Source organism: Protomyctophum bolini, assembly GCF_963924005.1.
Source record: "Protomyctophum bolini genome assembly, chromosome: 20".
In the NCBI taxonomy this organism is placed as follows: domain Eukaryota; kingdom Metazoa; phylum Chordata; class Actinopteri; order Myctophiformes; family Myctophidae; genus Protomyctophum; species Protomyctophum bolini.
The window spans coordinates 15,476,169-15,494,318 of NC_137881.1; the positions used below are offsets into that span (position 1 = coordinate 15,476,169).

The following is an 18,150-nucleotide window of genomic DNA, read 5'->3' on the forward strand; positions in this document are numbered from 1 at the left end:
ATTTTCAAACAGACATTTTTAGAATCTGATCTCAGGTCAGAATTGGTTTTAACTGAACCTCTTGCTGCATGTAGAGTTTGCTTCCGTAATACTGAGACTCATGACTACTGAATCAGAATTCACTCTTTATATAAATTACAGGTCATCTTTCAACAATTTCAATACAAATAAGGCACACGTAAAGAATAGACAGCAAACGGCACACGTAGGTGACAGGAACACAAACTAAGGTTTGCAATTTGCATTACAAAGATTTACGCAAGCTACATTTTAAAGGTAGCTATTAAAAATTATAGATTTTTATGCTAGTACTTTGTGCCATTGCAACGAAAAGCAGTGAGCACATTTGGTGTAGGTAGAAAAACCTTAAAGGTAGGGTAAGTGATTTTCTTGGTCAGAGCATCGGTAGAGTGCGCAGAGTCCACTGGTTCATGTGCATTGTAATCCCCATAGGTGGATTTTAGATCTCCTCACTTGAGAACAGTTTAGACAATTCAGTCAATCAGGATACAGATTAAACAAGTGGAATTGTAAGTGATGACAAAAATTAGCAGACACAATTGGAACTGGAACATTAAAAATTAAGCTGATAAAGGGCTACTTTCTCCTGATGGGCTGAAAATGTATTTTCTGTTAAAGAGCTGGAGCGACAGGGAGACCCCTGTTACTGAACAAATGATATCCGAATAATAGTGATTTAACCTTTAACAAAAACATCACTTACCCTACCTTTAATCCTTACACCAACTTTTTAATCGAAACTCCACACTATATACATTAAGGTATTACAAAAAAATGCCCTCAAAGACTCTTCTCTGCAGGCTGTGCAATGGGTTTCTCAAAATCATTTTTTAAGTTGTCGGCATTCACCTACCTCACTGAAGATGGGCAAATGCATAGTCAACTCCTGTAGCTAACTTTCACCTATATTTGAAACTTTGGATGTCTCTTCAAGATAAAGTGCAGTAATACTCTCCTCCACCCCCATCTGTCATTGATACATTGGTGTGCATAACTATGGAATACAATTATGCAGTCTATTCACATACTGTACATCTTGGCGGTTAATACCTCAAAAGTTCACACATCTTCCTTGTTCAAGTTTGTCTTGGCCTTAACTCCTTGTTTCTTTCCCAAAGCTCAATAAATATTTACACTTTTATTCTCATGTTAAAACCCTACACACAAATCCAAATTTGGATCCCCTTCCACCTGGACAGCACTTAACATACAGTACGTTTGGAATCAGGCCCGTCCGTATACAGTACAGTTCACCCCACGACATGTACCCAGTACCATTTCTTTCTCAAGACTTCTTTCCGTGGTTTGAGCTGGCAGAGCTCTCAGTTGACAATCTCCTCCCCCAGGTAGTCTAGCTCCGTGCTAGGCTTATCCATGTCCATGTCAATGTCCAAGTCCATCATCCCCCCTGGTGAGCGTGTGTTGAAGTTTGCTGAAATCTGGTCAAAGGTCTTCCCCCGCGTCTCTGGCACCCGGAAGAAGGTGAAGATGAGGAAGAAGAGGAGGAGCCCTGCAAAGAGCAGGAAGACGTACGGCCCACAGAGGTCCTGTGTGGAATAAGGACAAATACAGAATGTTTAGAAGCTGTGGCACAGACAATATGAAGTAGAGCATAAATGGGCCCACCATCAGTTAATGCGGCCCGCAGGTTAATATCGAACATTGATACATTATTGATTTCAACTAATTGTTAGTATTAAAATGTTATTGTCTTTTTTATGTCCAATGTATTTCTATTTAGTTCAGAAAGTTAACAACTATAACTAAATGCATTAGAAATGAAATGGCAAAAAATAATATTTCAGGATTTCAATTCAAATATAGCAAAAATAGCTGATCTACAAGCTCAAAACGCATAGATCTGCATTTTTATGCTACAAGAGTAATATGCAATGTGGGCCTGTGGCCCTGTGGAGTGAGTGTGGAAATATAGTGGTCTTCGTCAAAGTTGCCCACCCGTGAAGTAGAGCTAAAACAAAATGACTATATTGTGGCTAACATGAACTCACAGCGACATATTGGAAGCCCATGCCGATAATGAAGTTGGCGGTCCAGTTGGAACAGCCAGCGACAGCCATTGCAGCTGGCCTGGGACCCTGAGAGAAGAGCTCGGCCACAAAGAACCAGGGGATGGGGCCTGGTCCAACCTCAAAGAAGCCGACGAAGCCAAAGATGGCCAACATGCTGATATAGCTCATCCAAGGGACACTTTCCTGTCATGTGGGGAAGAGAGAGAGACAATTCAGAGGCAGGGCTGTTTTCCACGAAATCTATGACCACCAAGTTTAGAAAATAAGCTAAAATGACTGTCTAATCATAAAATGTATGATGGAATACTCCATTTGTAGTGTAGGACAAAGGGTTTTATGAAAATATACTGTAAATACTTTAGACAAATCAGGTTCCTCATCAGTGCTGTAAATGTAATTGTTGGGGACTGACCAATAAGGCGAGAGCCATTGTCATGATGATGGCACAGCCGCACATCCCAGCCAGTCCCAGCATGTGTAGCGTTCGCCGACCCATCCTCTCTACCAAGAAGAGCTGTTGATATGACCACAAGCAGATGACAGAGAGGTCAGAAAGGATGTTCAGTCGACATTTGTGTGTCCTGTGTCAGCCCTGTGAATGACTGCGGATGAGAGCAAGTCAACATCTGATGAAACCAGATCATCTGTTTTGACAGTGAACATACAGTATGGGTGATATTTGTAAAATGGAAGGTGCAGTCAGGGCACCAGCGTGTGTATAATGCCATGTCGGTCTGTTGGCGGTAAAAGCTGATATTTCGGGAGATAGTCTGACAAATGTCGGTCTATTGCCCGTCGGAATTTTGGCGGGTCGGAAAAAGGGGGTGCATACTTAGTTTAGACTAGTCATCGGTTAGACATGGGTTAAGGTTAGGTTTAGGTGTGCTGCCCCGTGGGAGGTTAGGTTTAGGGTGAGGGTTTGAGATAGGTTGTAGTTGTAGGACTAATGACTGGTCTAACCAATGACTAGTCTAAACCAAAAACTGTCTAAACTAAGTACTGCACCCGGAAAAAGGACCTGCACCCGAATTGGTCACCCTTTCCTTGTTCCCTGTCTCTCTCATATTACTGCGACCAAATAGATTGTATTTAGTTTACCAGGGAAAGTTGGTGCCCTGACGACCAATTCCCCTTATCTTTGTTTGCCCTTTGATAGCTTTGTTAAACAGTAAGTCAGGCATTGCTTTATAGAAGCACTATAGATAGAACAACAAACGACTGAAGACTCTGTGATTAATTGGGGTCTCTTAGTAGAAAGGAACATAATAGTAACGCATAATGGGTTTGTGATAGTTCTGTATGGTGGTTGGTTGAATCGATTACTAACCGAGACCACAGTGAAGGCACAGTTTACAACCCCTGCTCCAATGGTGGCATAGACTGGACTCTGCACTCCTGCCTTCATGAAGATACTGGTGGAATAGTAGAAGATCTGTTTAGGAGAGAGAGAGAAAAGGATTAGCCTCTACTGCACCGATTGTTTAATGATCCCCTTTCTTTGATCTAAATTCTTACATTCAATCTTCTAGAATCTGTAATATGCACTCACAGCATTGACCCCAGACAGCTGCTGGGAGAGCTGCAGCATGATGGCGATCATGATGGGCTGACGATATAGTGGCGAACGGAACAGTTCCAGGATGGACACCTTCCTCTCCATGTCCATTCTCCTCTTCTCTTCCTTCATCTCTGCCAACATGTCTCCCACCTCCAGCCTGCCTGTCAGCCTCCGCAGGCCTGATGAGAAGGTGATTGGAAAGAATGAGATGTATGCGTGTCGTTACGGTACATAGGCTTGCTTCTCAATCTGTATGACTGCCTGCTGCTCTTTTTGCCTGCCGTAACAAAAGTTTGTCTCACATGTTAACCATGCAGACTTTTGGAGGTATTTCATTTACCCAGTAGCACCAAGGGAGAGTTCAACAAAGTAACGGTACTTACTACTTACGTATGTAAGGAAAGGGTTGCATTCAGAAAAGTCTGTTTACTTAGTTTAATAATTCATATGCCATACCACAAAACATTTTCAGCTGTGTGGTCTTCACATTGATGAAAAGCCTATGAATCGTTGAAATAATTATAATTGTGTAAACAGAGATTTCTGAGTGTGACCCTTTAGTCACACTGAGTGAAGTGGAATATCTACAAACAAACTTAAAGCGAGTAAACGTGTGTGTTCCCTCACCCCTCTTGGCTTGGTGCTCCTGACTGCGTACAATGTAGAGGAATCTTGGGCTCTCAGGGCAGAAGGGCAGGAGGGCCATCTGAAGCACAGTAGGTATCACTGTTATCCCCAGCAGCACGGGCCATAACTCTTCACTTCCCAGTAAAGACTCCAGACCAAGGATCTACAGAGCAAGAGAAGGAGCATGGAGATGAGATTACAAACAGTAGAACATTTACAAACTTATTATGGACCTCTGGAAAATTACATCATTCACACATTCAAATTGACACTGACTCTAAGATCCAAAGCACACAGTAGGCACTCATTAATGAAGAAATGAATGGAGTAGAACATACATGGGCAACTGGCGGCCCGGGGGCCACATGTGGCCCCCACCTTCACTTAATGCGGCCTGCATGTTAATATCAGAATACTGATATTGATTTCAGCTGTTATAATTCCAAACATGACCCGCTTTAATTACTTCAGTATATTAGTAGCTTAATGACTAGTATTACAATGTTGTTGTTTTTTATGTCCAATGTATTTGTATTTAGTTCATAAAGTTAACTATAACTAAATGCATTTGAAATTAAATTAAAAAGGTTACTTTTCATTTCAATTCAAATATAGCAAAAATAGCTGATCTACAAGCTCAAAACGTGTCACAGTGCAACGCGTTTTGAGCTTGTAGATCGGCTATTTTTGCTACGACAGTAATATGCAATGTGGCCTTCTGGAGTGAGTGTGGAAATATAGTGGCCCTCTACATCATCAAAATTGCCCACCCCTGGAGTAGAACAAGAGATGTTGGTCGGTGTGGGTAGGGTTTCCACCAGGAAGCGCCAAGAACAACATCTCTCTTTCTACTACTCTCCATTCCAGAGTTATGACCAGTTGCATAGTCAAGTATTGGCTTGTGACTGTACATTATTACGTGAAATCTGTCCTCTACATTTATTCATCCTAACTATTAGGAGCAGTGGGCGCCCTTGACCATGATGGTAAGCTTGGCCTTTTACCTCTTCAACTCAAAAGTTAATATCTTCGGGGCAGCCTACAGATCATTCCCAATATGTTGCATGGAAAGCCAGTCATCTCTTCTCAAGTTACATCACACATACACGCACGCACACAAACATGAACGAATACATTGTTTCTGTATCTGTGGGGTAAAAGTGTGCCATTGGCATCATAGTGTAAAATCTCACCTGTGCGATGAGAATGCCGATGACTATAGCCAACTGGTGCAGGGTGCCCAGGGCCCCTCGCAGACTGGTGGGTGCAATCTCACCCACGTACATTGGTGTCAAACCTGATGCCAACCCTGGAAAGAAAATATATCTGGTGGTGAGGGACAGTTTCTATTTCATGCCTTACGGTCGTGTGTGTGTGTGTGTGTGTGTGTGTGTGTGTGTGTGTGAATATTGAATCATATTTGCTGTTTCAATTCAACTATGTCAGAACAGTATAGAAGACATTATAACAAGTGGAAGTGGTATGCGTTAACAGACCAGCATCTCCAAATCTACAGTTGTAGCCTAACCGTGTGCCACTCAATCGTAACATCTCTGTCTTTGTAATTATTGTCAACAGTGACTGAGGGCAACCTGCTTCTTACCACAGTAAGCTCCAATCACAAAGCGTCCAAAAATCATCATCTCATAGGAGCGGCACAGCTTGGACATGCCCATCAACGCTCCACCGATGAAGGCCAGCAGGTTGTTTATGAGCATGGCTTTCCTCCTAACAAAACACAGATGTCATATAATCATTGTACTGTTGTTAAGCCTTACCAAATACACTTAATGTTGCAACGATTATATGTTTATACCGGTATCATACTTATTATTAAATGTACAGTATGCTGAAAATACCATATCTGTTATTGTCAATAGCAGGCATCCAGTCATTTTAGGTGCATACTGTGCATTCTAGTGAGTGCTGATGGTCTGTTAGCAGTCCACTGCTAAAATCAAGATGTTGCCTAAGTTAGGTAAATTAGCCTTACGGTATAGGTTGACCAGAAAATGTTTATATACACATTCAACTTTTAAGATTCCAATGGTCTGAAAGGAGCCACCAACTATTAAATAACATATCATAATATCATAATATGTTGCCCAATGCCCATGGTCTGGGCTCACCAAGTTCTAGTTGTCTACAAAATTAAGTTTGTCAAACATTTTGCCCCTAGATGGCAGTGTCCTACACAGACAATTGTGCTAACCTCAGAATCCAAGTTCCTTTGTAATAATGTGTGGCTTTGCAGGTAGGCATCAAGTTTAGGAATAACTAATTGAGAGATTATGATTGATTCTATGACTGTATGACAGAACCTATTTTATTTGGGTAAGTTACGGTACGTTTTGAGGGCATTAGAAATTCAAATGAAATGGCAAATACAAAAAGTCAATTGAAATAAGAATAATGCTTTTAAATCATCAGGTCATTTCTTGAGACAAAAATAAATCTAAAATACAATAGCATTTACATTAAAACTACAGATGTGCTCATTCTATGACAGAATTAAAACGATAAATAAAAGAGCATTTGATTTTAAATTTTCAAATGCCCACTAATTGGGGACAATATTAAAATGAAAATGCAATTTTGAAAATTCAAATGAAATTTAATATATAATGCAATAGCATTTACATTTCATCTCCAGGTGTGCTCATTCTATGACCGAATGAAAAGCCAAAGCAAATCACATTTTAACAACACATTTTCTGTCACTCATTGCACGATTTGTATTTTCCATTTCATTAGACTTTTGGCAGCTTTATGCTTCCATATTAGACCCCCACATGGGCACAACAATCAGAGAGCATATTAAGGGACGAAGGGGGTCAAGCGTCATATGAAGCATATTGACGTATGCTGATCTGGTGACCTGCATCTTGAATAACAACTTGTCCTGGCTGTCCTCAGGACAAGCGGTGACAAGTTCAACCCCCACCCAATGGCCATGTGCATCGGGGATCCCCTTTCACTCAATGGCAGCCGTGGGCTGATGTCCAGTTTGAGTCCCAGTTCAAGTTGCAGCGAGAACTTTCCCCGCTGTCTGAATGACTGACATATGATCTAGTTTGGATGAGATGGAAAGCAAACCATGACTCATGGTTTGGATCCTCCAAAGTGTTCCTTCTTTCTTTATTCATTTAATTATTTTCATGCTATGGATTGACTGAGTAGTATGTTCACAAACAAGTACAATATAATGCATTGGTTTAAACTATGTTGGTTTATGATGATGATGATGATGATGATGATGATGATGATGATGATGATGATGGTGGTGTGTACGTGTGTGTGTGTGTGTGTGTGTGTGTGTGTGTGTGTGTGTGTGTGTGTGTGTGTGTGTGTGTGTGTGTGTGTGTGTGTGTGTGTGTGTGATGCTTGGTATGCCTGGCATTGACAGACTGATGACATGGATTCACTCAAATGTTCCTCCACGCCGGTACCAACATGTGAGTGAATCCACGTAATCACTCTGGCAATGCCAGGCTGACCGCATGCAGCTCCATACTTTTGGTTCTCCCTACCTTCCCAGCCACTCTGAGACGAACCCCAAACAGGAGGAGGAGATCATGCCTCCTATGGAGAAGATGGCCACCGACAGTGACCACAGCGAGGTCAGGGTCCCTGAGGGGATGCTCTCTCCGTGCCGGTGTACCCACGTAGCATTGTAGTCACTCTCAATGATCTGGACCAGACAGAGAAATGATCAGACATGTTTCACAGGTAACTAGCCTCATCACTGTAAATATCTCGACGATATTCACACATCTCCTTTTTACGGATAATCTCACAGAAACGCTAGACCCATCAGTGCCACATTTCTTGTGTTCACTCACTTTAATTTATTATTTTATAATGAAAGTCAACAGTGGTGAGAACTTGGAGCCCTTAGCTGGCAGCGGGGCTAGAAAGGGTGAAATTTATTGACTTTTGGATAACACACTATGTGCATACATATAGCCTGGGTTATCATAAACTATCGCAGTCTTGGTTTGAATGAGTTCTGAGAGAGGCACGCCTGAATACTGGAGCAAATTGTTCAGTCAGGAACCTTTCTATTGCCACTATGCTTCAATCACAATGACAAACGTCCAAAGCTGTCCTCAAAAAAAAAACACATAGATAGACGGTTTGTCTTACACAATAGCAAAGCCTATAGTCTAGTCTTTCTATTCTGGTTTTGGGATCTCTCGCTGTGAAAAGCTAGTGTTACATGTTGGCAGTGTGCCAACTTAAGTATCTAGGAAAAAAAGGCTCTGGGAAAAATACACTCATCAAAGGTCACAGAAGCAGTGGTCACAGGCACATGCACAGATAGATTCGTGGGAGCGGAGGGGGGGAGTTGGTTGTGGGTCGTGAGCTCCTGCTCCTTTCTCCTGCCAACCCAAAATGTATCTCTCAAGACAGATTCAGAGCTCAGCAAATTCAATTCACAATTCAATCCACAAGCAATACTTGATAAGCAATACTTAATGTTTATATAATGTTATTGTATGAAAAGAATAGGGATACAAAAACGACAAAGATACCAGTAAAAAGGTTGTTGAGTTGATGTGGTGCCGTATGCGTATGGTTGATGGTTGATTTGTCTAATTATTCTCTCTGTTCTGCATCAACAATAATATAAGATAATACTGCATGATTTATGCAATTTAGGAGAATCTAGAGAACCAATTTTGGCAGAAAACATATATATTTGTGCATCCACAATCTGTATCTATGTATTTTATGTATGATTCTGTGAGCTACCATTCATACACTGTGCCATGTCCCACTCTGAATGTGACAAACGTGTGTGTGTGTGTGTGTGTGTGTGTGTGTGTGTGTGTGTGTGTGTGTGTGTGTGTGTGTGCGTGCGTGCGTGCGTGCGTGCGTGCGTGCGTGCGTGCGTGCGTGTGTGTGTGTGACTGTGTGCACGTGCCTTCACAATAATCTGAACCAGATTTTATTGTCCTGCACAGCAAAGTGTTCATTTAGCTGTGAAAGTGTGTTTTTACTCTTCTGGCGTTAAATTATCCCTTCACTAAATCCCTCCCCAACCCATCCTTGTCCAATAGGCACGTTAGCAGCGAAGAAAGCTTGACCTGCATAGCAACCGTTGCTAAACTATTTGGATTGGCATTGGACAATCGCTTTTTGGGGTGGGATTATGTGAAGGGCTATTATCATTCTGTATTTTACTGTGTAGCCTCCGACCCCTGAGAAAAGGGACAGAAATAGCACTTATTTCCCATTACACTGGAGGCAGAGCAGTCGTAAACCTCCCCTGTCTCTTGGCTCTCTCAGATGTGAAGGATACCCGAGATGGAGAAGAGGGGGGAGAAGAGGAAAGGGGGGGCAGACTGGTTGGATGGAGTAGTAGGGAACGTGTGATGATGGCCTGATAGAGGAGAAGGGTGATGTAGAGGGGAAAGAAGGGACGGGAGTATTTCTGGCACAGCCCTGTTTTACTGTGGAGAGCACATTGCGCACACACACCCCCTCATGTTGACATAACTGAGAGGCTCGCCAATTAAGCGGCTGCCGCCCCTTTACACACTCTCTCTTCTTTCATTTCATATCTCCAGCTTTTACTAATAGTTTCTCTATTAGTGATAGAATAATTCTTGTTGACCCCCTTTCTCCACAGTAGAGTTGAATGCAGGTCATATTCTCTCTCTATATTCACTTTTTGCATGGTTTCATTGCGTCTCTGATGCTGAGGAAACATGGGGCCTAATATGGGACTGGGGGGAAAGAAATCATAGGTGCTGATGGAAAATAGGCCTGACTCCAGTCCACACTGACAATTCTATACCCAATCTCTGTCACCTCTCTACCATTGTGAATAGGAATTGCTGGCAGCCATCAGACTAAGAAGCATTTGCTACAGTTTACAGTAAAGCCTGGAGGTCTAAAGTGGTCATTGTAATGACAACAATGACAACACCATTTAAACATTGCAGGTTTCCATTGCACCACTTAATGACAATATTGCGCACACACAAGGATCAATTCATAGTTCATTCAAAACCCTATTCATAGTTATTAAGAGCAATAGTAACTGTAACAGTAGCAGTAACAAGAACAATATGCTCTTTACTTTTGAAAGTTGAAACAAAGTGTGTCACTCCCCAGCCTGTCCCATCAGTGGTCCCTCACACATCCTGCACTAGACATTTGAGTTAATGCTGTAACGTGATTTGCTTCAACTTCTCTGAGGCCCTGCTTGATATTAAAGGGACGACATGTGCTAAACCAATGCATCAAATGGAGCTGCAAAACATTTTTAATATAGACAGCAGGTTAGTATTTAGAACATCTGTAATATGTTAGCAAACTAGCAAATATTGTTAACTCGCTTAAGCCGTAAATCAGGACTAGCAATATTACCTTCTGAGGGGCATTGATAACGCCGATGTTGTATCCAAACTGCAGAGATCCCAGTACAGCAGTGAAGACGGAGAGAACAAGAGTCCCTGTTATTGTCTATGGTAGACACACATGAAACACAGCAGAGAGAGAGAAATATTAATAAAAAGCACATTGTTGACTTGTAATTACCCCTCCTTCCTGGTGTGTGTGTGTGTGTGTGTGTGTGTGTGTGTGTGTGTGTGTGTGTGTGTGTGTGTGTGTGTGTGTGTGTGTGTGTGTGTGTGTGTGTGTGTGTGTGTGTGTGTGTGTGTGTGTGTGTGTGTGTGTGTGTGTGTGACTTGAATGTGACCCCAATCAGCTGCAGGCATCAATGGGTCAAACTTCCGCATACTCCGCATACGTCACAAAGCTATGACTTGGTGACCTTGACTTCCGTCGCCAAGTCGCAACTCAAATGTATATATAGATGGTATGCTGACGTTTATGAGAGTATAATGTAAACTGCTCGTACTTGCAGGGGCAGTCAGTCTATGGACTGAACACATGCATGCTGTACATACAGTACAGCCCCCACCTATAATATCTGCTATATATAACTATGATCCTAATGAGATCTGTTTAGTGCTGTATAGGACTTGACAATCTACTGTATACTGTACTGTGAGTGGAGGCTTAATAGCTTCTCTCTGCAACACTATCGTGAGCACTAGGGCAGTGGTTCCCAAAGTGGGGTCCGGGGACCCCCAGGGGTTCTTGAGGGAGTCCGGGGTACCCACCTAAATGATAGTTTGTAACCAAATGGACCCTTATGGGTCTGTAACTCTGACAGTGTACAACATTTGTACAAATTTGATTTTCACAATATAAATCGGGGGTCCCAGAGATAGAAATGCCATTAAATGGGGGTCTGTAGACTAATTTGGGTCAATTTGGGGGTCCTTGACATGAAAAAGTTTGGGAACCACTGCACTAGGGAATGGCTCTCAGTGCCTTGCTCATAGACACACTAACAGAACAGTAGCGTTACAGTAGGGATTGACCTGCTGCTGCGATGACATTTCCTGTGAGGGGCGGGAGTGAAACGTCTTATCAAGACTTGTACTAGAGCACTTTCTTTCCACAGCATTTTCTCATTATCAGATGCAAACCTGCCTGACACCATCCCACAGCACCACCCCCCCCCCCCCACACACACACACACACACACACACACACACACACACACACACACACACACGCACACGCGCACACACACACACACACACACACACACACACACACACACACACACACACACACACAAACACAGAGGCCAGGGAGGGGGCTTAGTACTATAGTTGCAGTTCACACAGGTGTGATTTGATTGTCTAAAAGGTGGTTTTGTCATCTGTCTAACAAAATCAAAGGTAAATTCCATATACACAATGTTTTATTTGTGGGCAAACTTAGCGAAATTGGCTATGGTTCTGTTCTATGCTATTCAACACTATTTTGTTCTATTATATATATTATGTTACAGTATATTTATTGTGAATTCCTGTAACAAAAGACGTTTAATTTAATGTTTTGTTACAGTAATTCAAGCAAGCTCGGACGTGTCTTTTTAAAACTATGTCTTGACCTTGCTTGCTGTGAGTGCTGTGTTGAGTCTCCAGATAAGCGTTGTTTGGTAATCATAAACCAAAACAAAGGGGCCTGTGTGTGCGCACACACACGCACGCACGCACATTTGCAAGAATGTATAGGCCTAATGTTTGAGTGGGTATGTGTCCTTGTGAAAGAGAAGGTAGGATAGAAGCTGTCAGTTAAACTCTCATCAGTAATGCAAGTGGCTGTAATAAGTGGCTAAAGGAGTGGGTAGGACAAGATTACACCAATTTAATGCAGTCTTTAACACCAGGAAAAGACAACACCAACGCCAGCCCAGTACTACACGGTCGGAGAGGGAGTAGCCTATTGTTGACATGCGCACGTGAAACCAGTCGGATGGCCTTTAACAACTCTAACCAACTACACTACAGTACTACTCTGACCTGTACCATAAAGTAGCCTGGCCAAGGTCACCCATAGAAGGGTACTTATTGGGGCCACAGTGTCTTTACATAGGGTTGGTGTGAGTTAGGCTTACTTTGAGGAATATAAAATATAAGTTAACACTCAGGATCTGGATTTGTCACGCTGTTTAAGCTGCTTGTAAACACAGATGGATGGATGGATGGATGGTGAAAACATGATGAATGGAGGCAAGTTTATAACAAGATTGTACTGGACAATAGTTAAATGAGCTAAACAATTATTTGTAGCCTATGTGGTTTTAGATCAATCCATTTCAGGGCATTCCACCTTTGTTCAACACAAACCGGTCCATAAAATCAATTTCAGGACAATAGAAAATGCATAGCAGTTTCATGGCAATACTGGAGAACTTGCTACACTTAAGACCATCATTTATTTTCTGTTACTACAAAAGAAACATATTCCATCTGGTAAGTCAAAAAGGAATCTTGAAAATTACCTCCCCTCCGAGTTGGTGGAACCCGGCCGGCATGACTTTGACAGTCAGACACCCAAGAGTAGCAAGAGACAGATGTACACTTTAGTGCAAACTGAAGACCACGTGAAACTTTCCCCTACAGAATAACAGCCTTGACCAAGTTATTTAGCAGAACTGGAAAAGTAGAATCCACATAAAAAAAAGAGCCCAAGGTGGTTTATCTTGTCTTAGTCCTGTCTCCTCTGAAGTTTGTGTCGAGCCTGTTCAACTGGGAATAGAATGCCATCTGCACACACATACACACACTCACACATACACACACACATACTGTACACACACACACACCTGCCTCTCTCTCAGTGTCTCTCTGTGCTTTGGGAGGGGGATAGGCTACTGCATGGTGGGCGGAGTGGAGCACCACAGGAGGGGCTGTTTAACAGCAACCTGTGACTATAGATGTATTAAAAGAACAGACTTATGTGACCTCCTCTGCTGAGACGGGAAATATATCAGAGACTGTATTACTAGCCAATACTGTGAGCACCGGTGCACACAGTCTGGTCTGGTGCTACAGTATGACTCACCATTACAGTCGTTGAGTACCACCATTGACAGCTAGGGGACTCGTCTCTGTCACCCAACCTGCCATTGTTTGTCTTTAGCTAAAGTTACAAATCCCATTTCTATTTTAGAACACATGCCAAAGCGGTCATCATGGCCCCTCGCTGTAAGCCACAAGCCCACTCCTGATCCACAAACCCTCCTTATAGATAAAAGGATTAATCCTTCCCAAAGCAACAGGTGGGCCCTAAATTTGGAGCATTCCACTTGAGTTGGTGGTATAGAGGTGCCTGCCACTGGCTGGGGACATTTTTGTTACATCTCATTATCCAAGTACACCAAATTATTGGTTTTCGGCTCCTTGACATGGCAAAAATTGTAATAAAGTTACAAATGGCAGTAAGCACTTGGGTAGCACCGTATAGAGTCTCAGGGTTCGAATCCACTGTGGTGCATTCAGCTTGTCCGAGCATCTATATAGGAACACAATTGCATGTATTCGGGGAATGGAAGGCAATCACAGAGGGCTATCTTTGTTGCTGCACTAAACTTTGGGCTAGCCGCTGGGCTGTCAGCTGTTGGTGTTGTTGAACAGGAGGTGTAGCATGGAGGCACTACTGTACATCCTCCCTGTACACTAGGCTGGGGTGTGTTGCGGGGCTCCTCACTGGAAATAGCAGTCACAACACAGACATTGTATGGGTTAATTGGATAACTACTTTAGGTGCTTTCAGGACGGGAACCCCTTTTGGTGTTTTAAGCATGATGTTATACTTTAGCTATTGAAAAATAGCAGATCTACAAGCGCATAGCACGCACTACCAGCTTGTAGATCTGCTCTTTTTTTTTTAATCGTGAAAATGTGGCGCAAATCTTTGAATATATATTCTTTCAGAGCGAACGTATTTAACTCAAATCTTTGCTTCTGGGGGGGGTGTCCCTGGAACAACATATTTTGTGTGTGTGTGTGTGTGTGTGTGTGTGTGTGTGTGTGTGTGTGTGTGTGTGTGTGTGTGTCTGGGGGGGATGGTGTCATTGGTCAGGCAGGTTTGCATCTGATAATGAAAGAATGCTGTGGAAAGAAGTGCTCTACTCTAGTACAAGTCTTGATAAGACGTTACTCCCGCCCCTCACAGACACACCCACCACTACTCTCTTTTCTCCTTCCACCTGTGTTCTCAGACTCATGGTCCTGGCAGGGCACGAGTTGACGAGCAGAACCAACCTGACACCCTTAGTAGGCAGAGCAAGTGACACAGGCAAATCATGTGAGTATACTTTGTCATACGACAGAGTTGCACACCGAACAACGCGTCACAGTCATGCGACGCAGTGTGAGCTTGTAAATTGGGTATTTGTGGTGCGCATTGGTGGTAAGGTGAGCTTAAATTAGGTATTAGGTTCTCACAACGGAATCAGGCCCACACGAATGCCAGTGTCCTATACAAAGTATAGGCCTGTAGTCAGGCATATAGAAGGTCAAATGTAATTATAGATGTTGTGGACGGGTGGTGTATGTGTATTTTGTGAGAAGAAAAAAAAAATATATATATATTAAAAAACAAAAAAATGTCAACGAACGTCACAGTGTGTTAGCGTTATCAGAAGCAAAAGTCATTCCACCACCCTACGCACGACACACCATGTGAAATGTCCTCTAGGACTCACCCAGGTGACTAAATCAGGTGATGTAAATACCACCTTGTAGTGTGTGTGTGTGTGTGTGTGTGTGTGTGTGTGTGTGTGTGTGTGTGTGTGTGTGTGTGTGTGTGTGTGTGTGTGTGTGTGTGTGTGTCTATTCATGTGATGGTGAGTGGTCGGTGGTGGTGGGCCAACTGGTTTAAAATCCTGTTAGTCAGATCAATGAGATCATGTGTTGCCGGACAGCAGTCAGGTGATGCTGGTATGGTCACTGTCTATGTTACACTTAACAACATTCACACATGGAAAACGACAACAGTATCTGCAAGGCTGTAGGCTATAGACCTAACTACAACCCATGCAGTTACCTGAGACGTAAATCTAACATCTAATTCTATACACATCTAAACCATAAACTTTCAAGGGCTGTATAGTATTGTGTCAAATAAAAGTTCTGTATAGTGTGTTATGCATCTCTGAGCCATCTTAGCCTTCATGGAAATTGTGGACATACATGGAAGTATTATGTAACAATTCCAATCTTCCATGGATAGACCCCGTGCACTCATCACACATGTGACCTTGTGTAACTGTTGGATGTGGTTCAACACATAGACAGTCTGGCAGCCTTGTCTAACCTTACAACTTTCATCTCCATCTCACAAGGAGATGAAGCCTGGAAAATAACTGCTGCCGAAAGTTTCTTAATGCAGTAATACAGTATATTTAGACTTATACAGAGGGGATAATTCCGTTTTTAGCTTCAGCCAGCAATCAGCTGCCCAAGTAGTCAGACATATGTTATTGAGTATTGACTGCAAGCGACAGGAGTTTGTCAGCAGGAGTCTCCTGTCGACAAGCCGACACTTTCAAACTGGTCGACAGCCTGTGCTGTCTGGAGCTGCCTTTAAGTGCAAAGGGGGAACAGTTAAGTGTTTTAAGTGTCTTGCTCAGGGACATCGAACCTGGGACCTTCTATTTCCCAGGTGACCTCTCTCTCTAGCCATTCAGCTATGGCCAGTTGTCCAGCCTACTGGAACTTCCTGTAGTAGTCCTGTACTTCCTGTTAGACACAACACAGCTAAGCCTCATGCCTATTCTGTCATTTTGTGCAGCACTGATGGGATCAGGTTTGTGGTGGACCCATTGGCACTCTCTGCACATTGCCTCAAAGGTCAAACAGTTAATTTTACTGTAAAGTGGCACAGATAGCTGCTATGCTTTCAGTGGCCAAGACCTAGTCAAATCTCTTTGGATTTTCTACAAGGTGCCATTATCATGGAGGAACAGGTGCATGACTGGAATTCAGTAATTTATTTTCCTCTCTACCATAATAAAACCATCATTGTTGGATATTTCTTCCTAAATAATAATAATAACTTTACTCAAAACATATACAATGTACAACTGTCTCCAATTATATTATAAATATCAGGAAAGAACTTACCTATAATTCTTCTAATTCTATTATTTGCACAAAGTATGAAGATATCCTTTTAGTTCATGCCTCCTAGGCTCCTACCCAACAGATACAGGTAATTGTCCTTATGCAGACATTTCTCAGAGATATAGCTCAGTAGTATATAGCTCAACACCTAACTAGATGCAATTTCCCATTGACAGCCCATTCATCCAAACAGAAAAGTCCTATCTGATTGTATTAAACAATGTCAAACTCACCAACATTGCAGCTGTGCGAAAAGCTTGAATTTTATTATCCTTTCCAAAAAGCACTCATTGGGGTAAAAATCTTGTCTATCCCGCTCTGTGTTTGAAACTGTAATTCATGCTTTTATGACATCCCTCGTTGACTACTGTAATGCCCTGTATATTGGCGTAAACCAGGTTTCCATCTCTCGATTACAGTTAGTCCAGAACGCCGCTGTCAGCCCTGTACTAGCCTCCCTCCACTGGCTTCCTGTGCGATACAGGATTGACTTCAAATTATTGCTCTTTGTCTTTAAGTGTCTAAATGGTTTGGCACCCATTTATTTATCTGAACTGCTGAAACCCTATGCTCCGACACGGATGCTTAGGTCCTCTGACCAGCTTCTCCTGGTGGTGCCTAAAACCAGGCTGAAGGTCAGAGGGAACCGATCTTTTGCAGTGGCAGCTCCCAAGCTCTGGAATGAGCTGCCTCTGCACATAAGACATGCCCCCACCCTCCAGGTGTTTAAATCACACCTCAAGACTTACCTTTATTGGCATTTCCAAGCACAGTATGAGATGTTTTGATGTTTAATGTGACACTGTGCATGTTGTTTGTGGTTTTTCAATGAAGTTGTGTTTTTTAATGTTTTACTGTAAAGCACTTTGGTACAACGTTGTTGTTTTTAAATGTGCTATATAAATAAAGGTGGTATGGTATGGTAAAAACAGCCATAGCTATGGCCGTTTTTAGCCCAATGTTGGTGAGTTTGATGTTGTTTAATACAATTAGATATAGGACTTTCCTGTTTGGGATGAATGGGCTGTCAATGGGAAGTTGCACCTAGTTAGCACCTTGCTGGCAAGATGGCAGCGGTGTGCACGGAATATAAACTGGTTGAGAACTTTTCAATGGTTATTGCAAAACAAGTGTATCCTATCATATCTGTTATACAAAAGTATACTGTGGAATGAATTGGCCTAACGTTAGGCCCCGTCCCCTAGCCTAGGGGGTCAGGGCCTTAGGTCAGGGCCCTAGGATAGCCTGTATATTATGCACTACATCATGTACCACAGACAATGTCACCTTCACAATGTGTATATAATCTACTGTGAACAGCAAAGATATCTGATATCATTCATTTCTCGCACTGGCATTTAGCATCTGATAGTGGGTTTGCTTGTAGAACAGTAGTTCTCAACCTTTTCAG

At 42.5% G+C, this 18,150-nt stretch overlaps 1 protein-coding gene across 1 annotated transcript; it reads right to left on the bottom strand.

Moving 5' to 3' along the window:
• Positions 1-112: 112 nt before the first annotated feature.
• On the bottom strand, positions 113-13,444 carry LOC308334876 (solute carrier family 2, facilitated glucose transporter member 4-like). The gene is made up of 11 exons (XM_080791758.1): positions 13,112-13,444; positions 10,615-10,710; positions 7,767-7,927; positions 5,840-5,964; positions 5,430-5,545; positions 4,237-4,399; positions 3,601-3,788; positions 3,379-3,483; positions 2,464-2,565; positions 2,031-2,234; positions 113-1,568 (listed from the first exon to the last, which is right to left on the bottom strand). The coding sequence occupies exons 1-11, from the start codon at positions 13,142-13,144 to the stop codon at positions 1,344-1,346; spliced, it is 1,518 nt and encodes a 505-aa protein (XP_080647884.1). The 5' UTR covers positions 13,145-13,444; the 3' UTR covers positions 113-1,343.
• Between the last annotated feature and the right edge of the window lie 4,706 nt (positions 13,445-18,150).

Excerpts from the sequence above, each read along its gene's own strand:
- LOC308334876 (XM_080791758.1), bottom strand. The coding sequence starts at position 13,144 with ATGCCGGCCGGGTTCCACCAACTCGGAGGGGAG. Across the intron at positions 10,711-13,111 it reads TCCACCAACTCGGAGGGGAG|ACAATAACAGGGACTCTTGT; the intron begins GTAATTTTCAAG and ends TGTCTACCATAG. Across the intron at positions 4,400-5,429 it reads TCGGCATTCTCATCGCACAG|ATCCTTGGTCTGGAGTCTTT; the intron begins GTGAGATTTTAC and ends CTTGCTCTGTAG.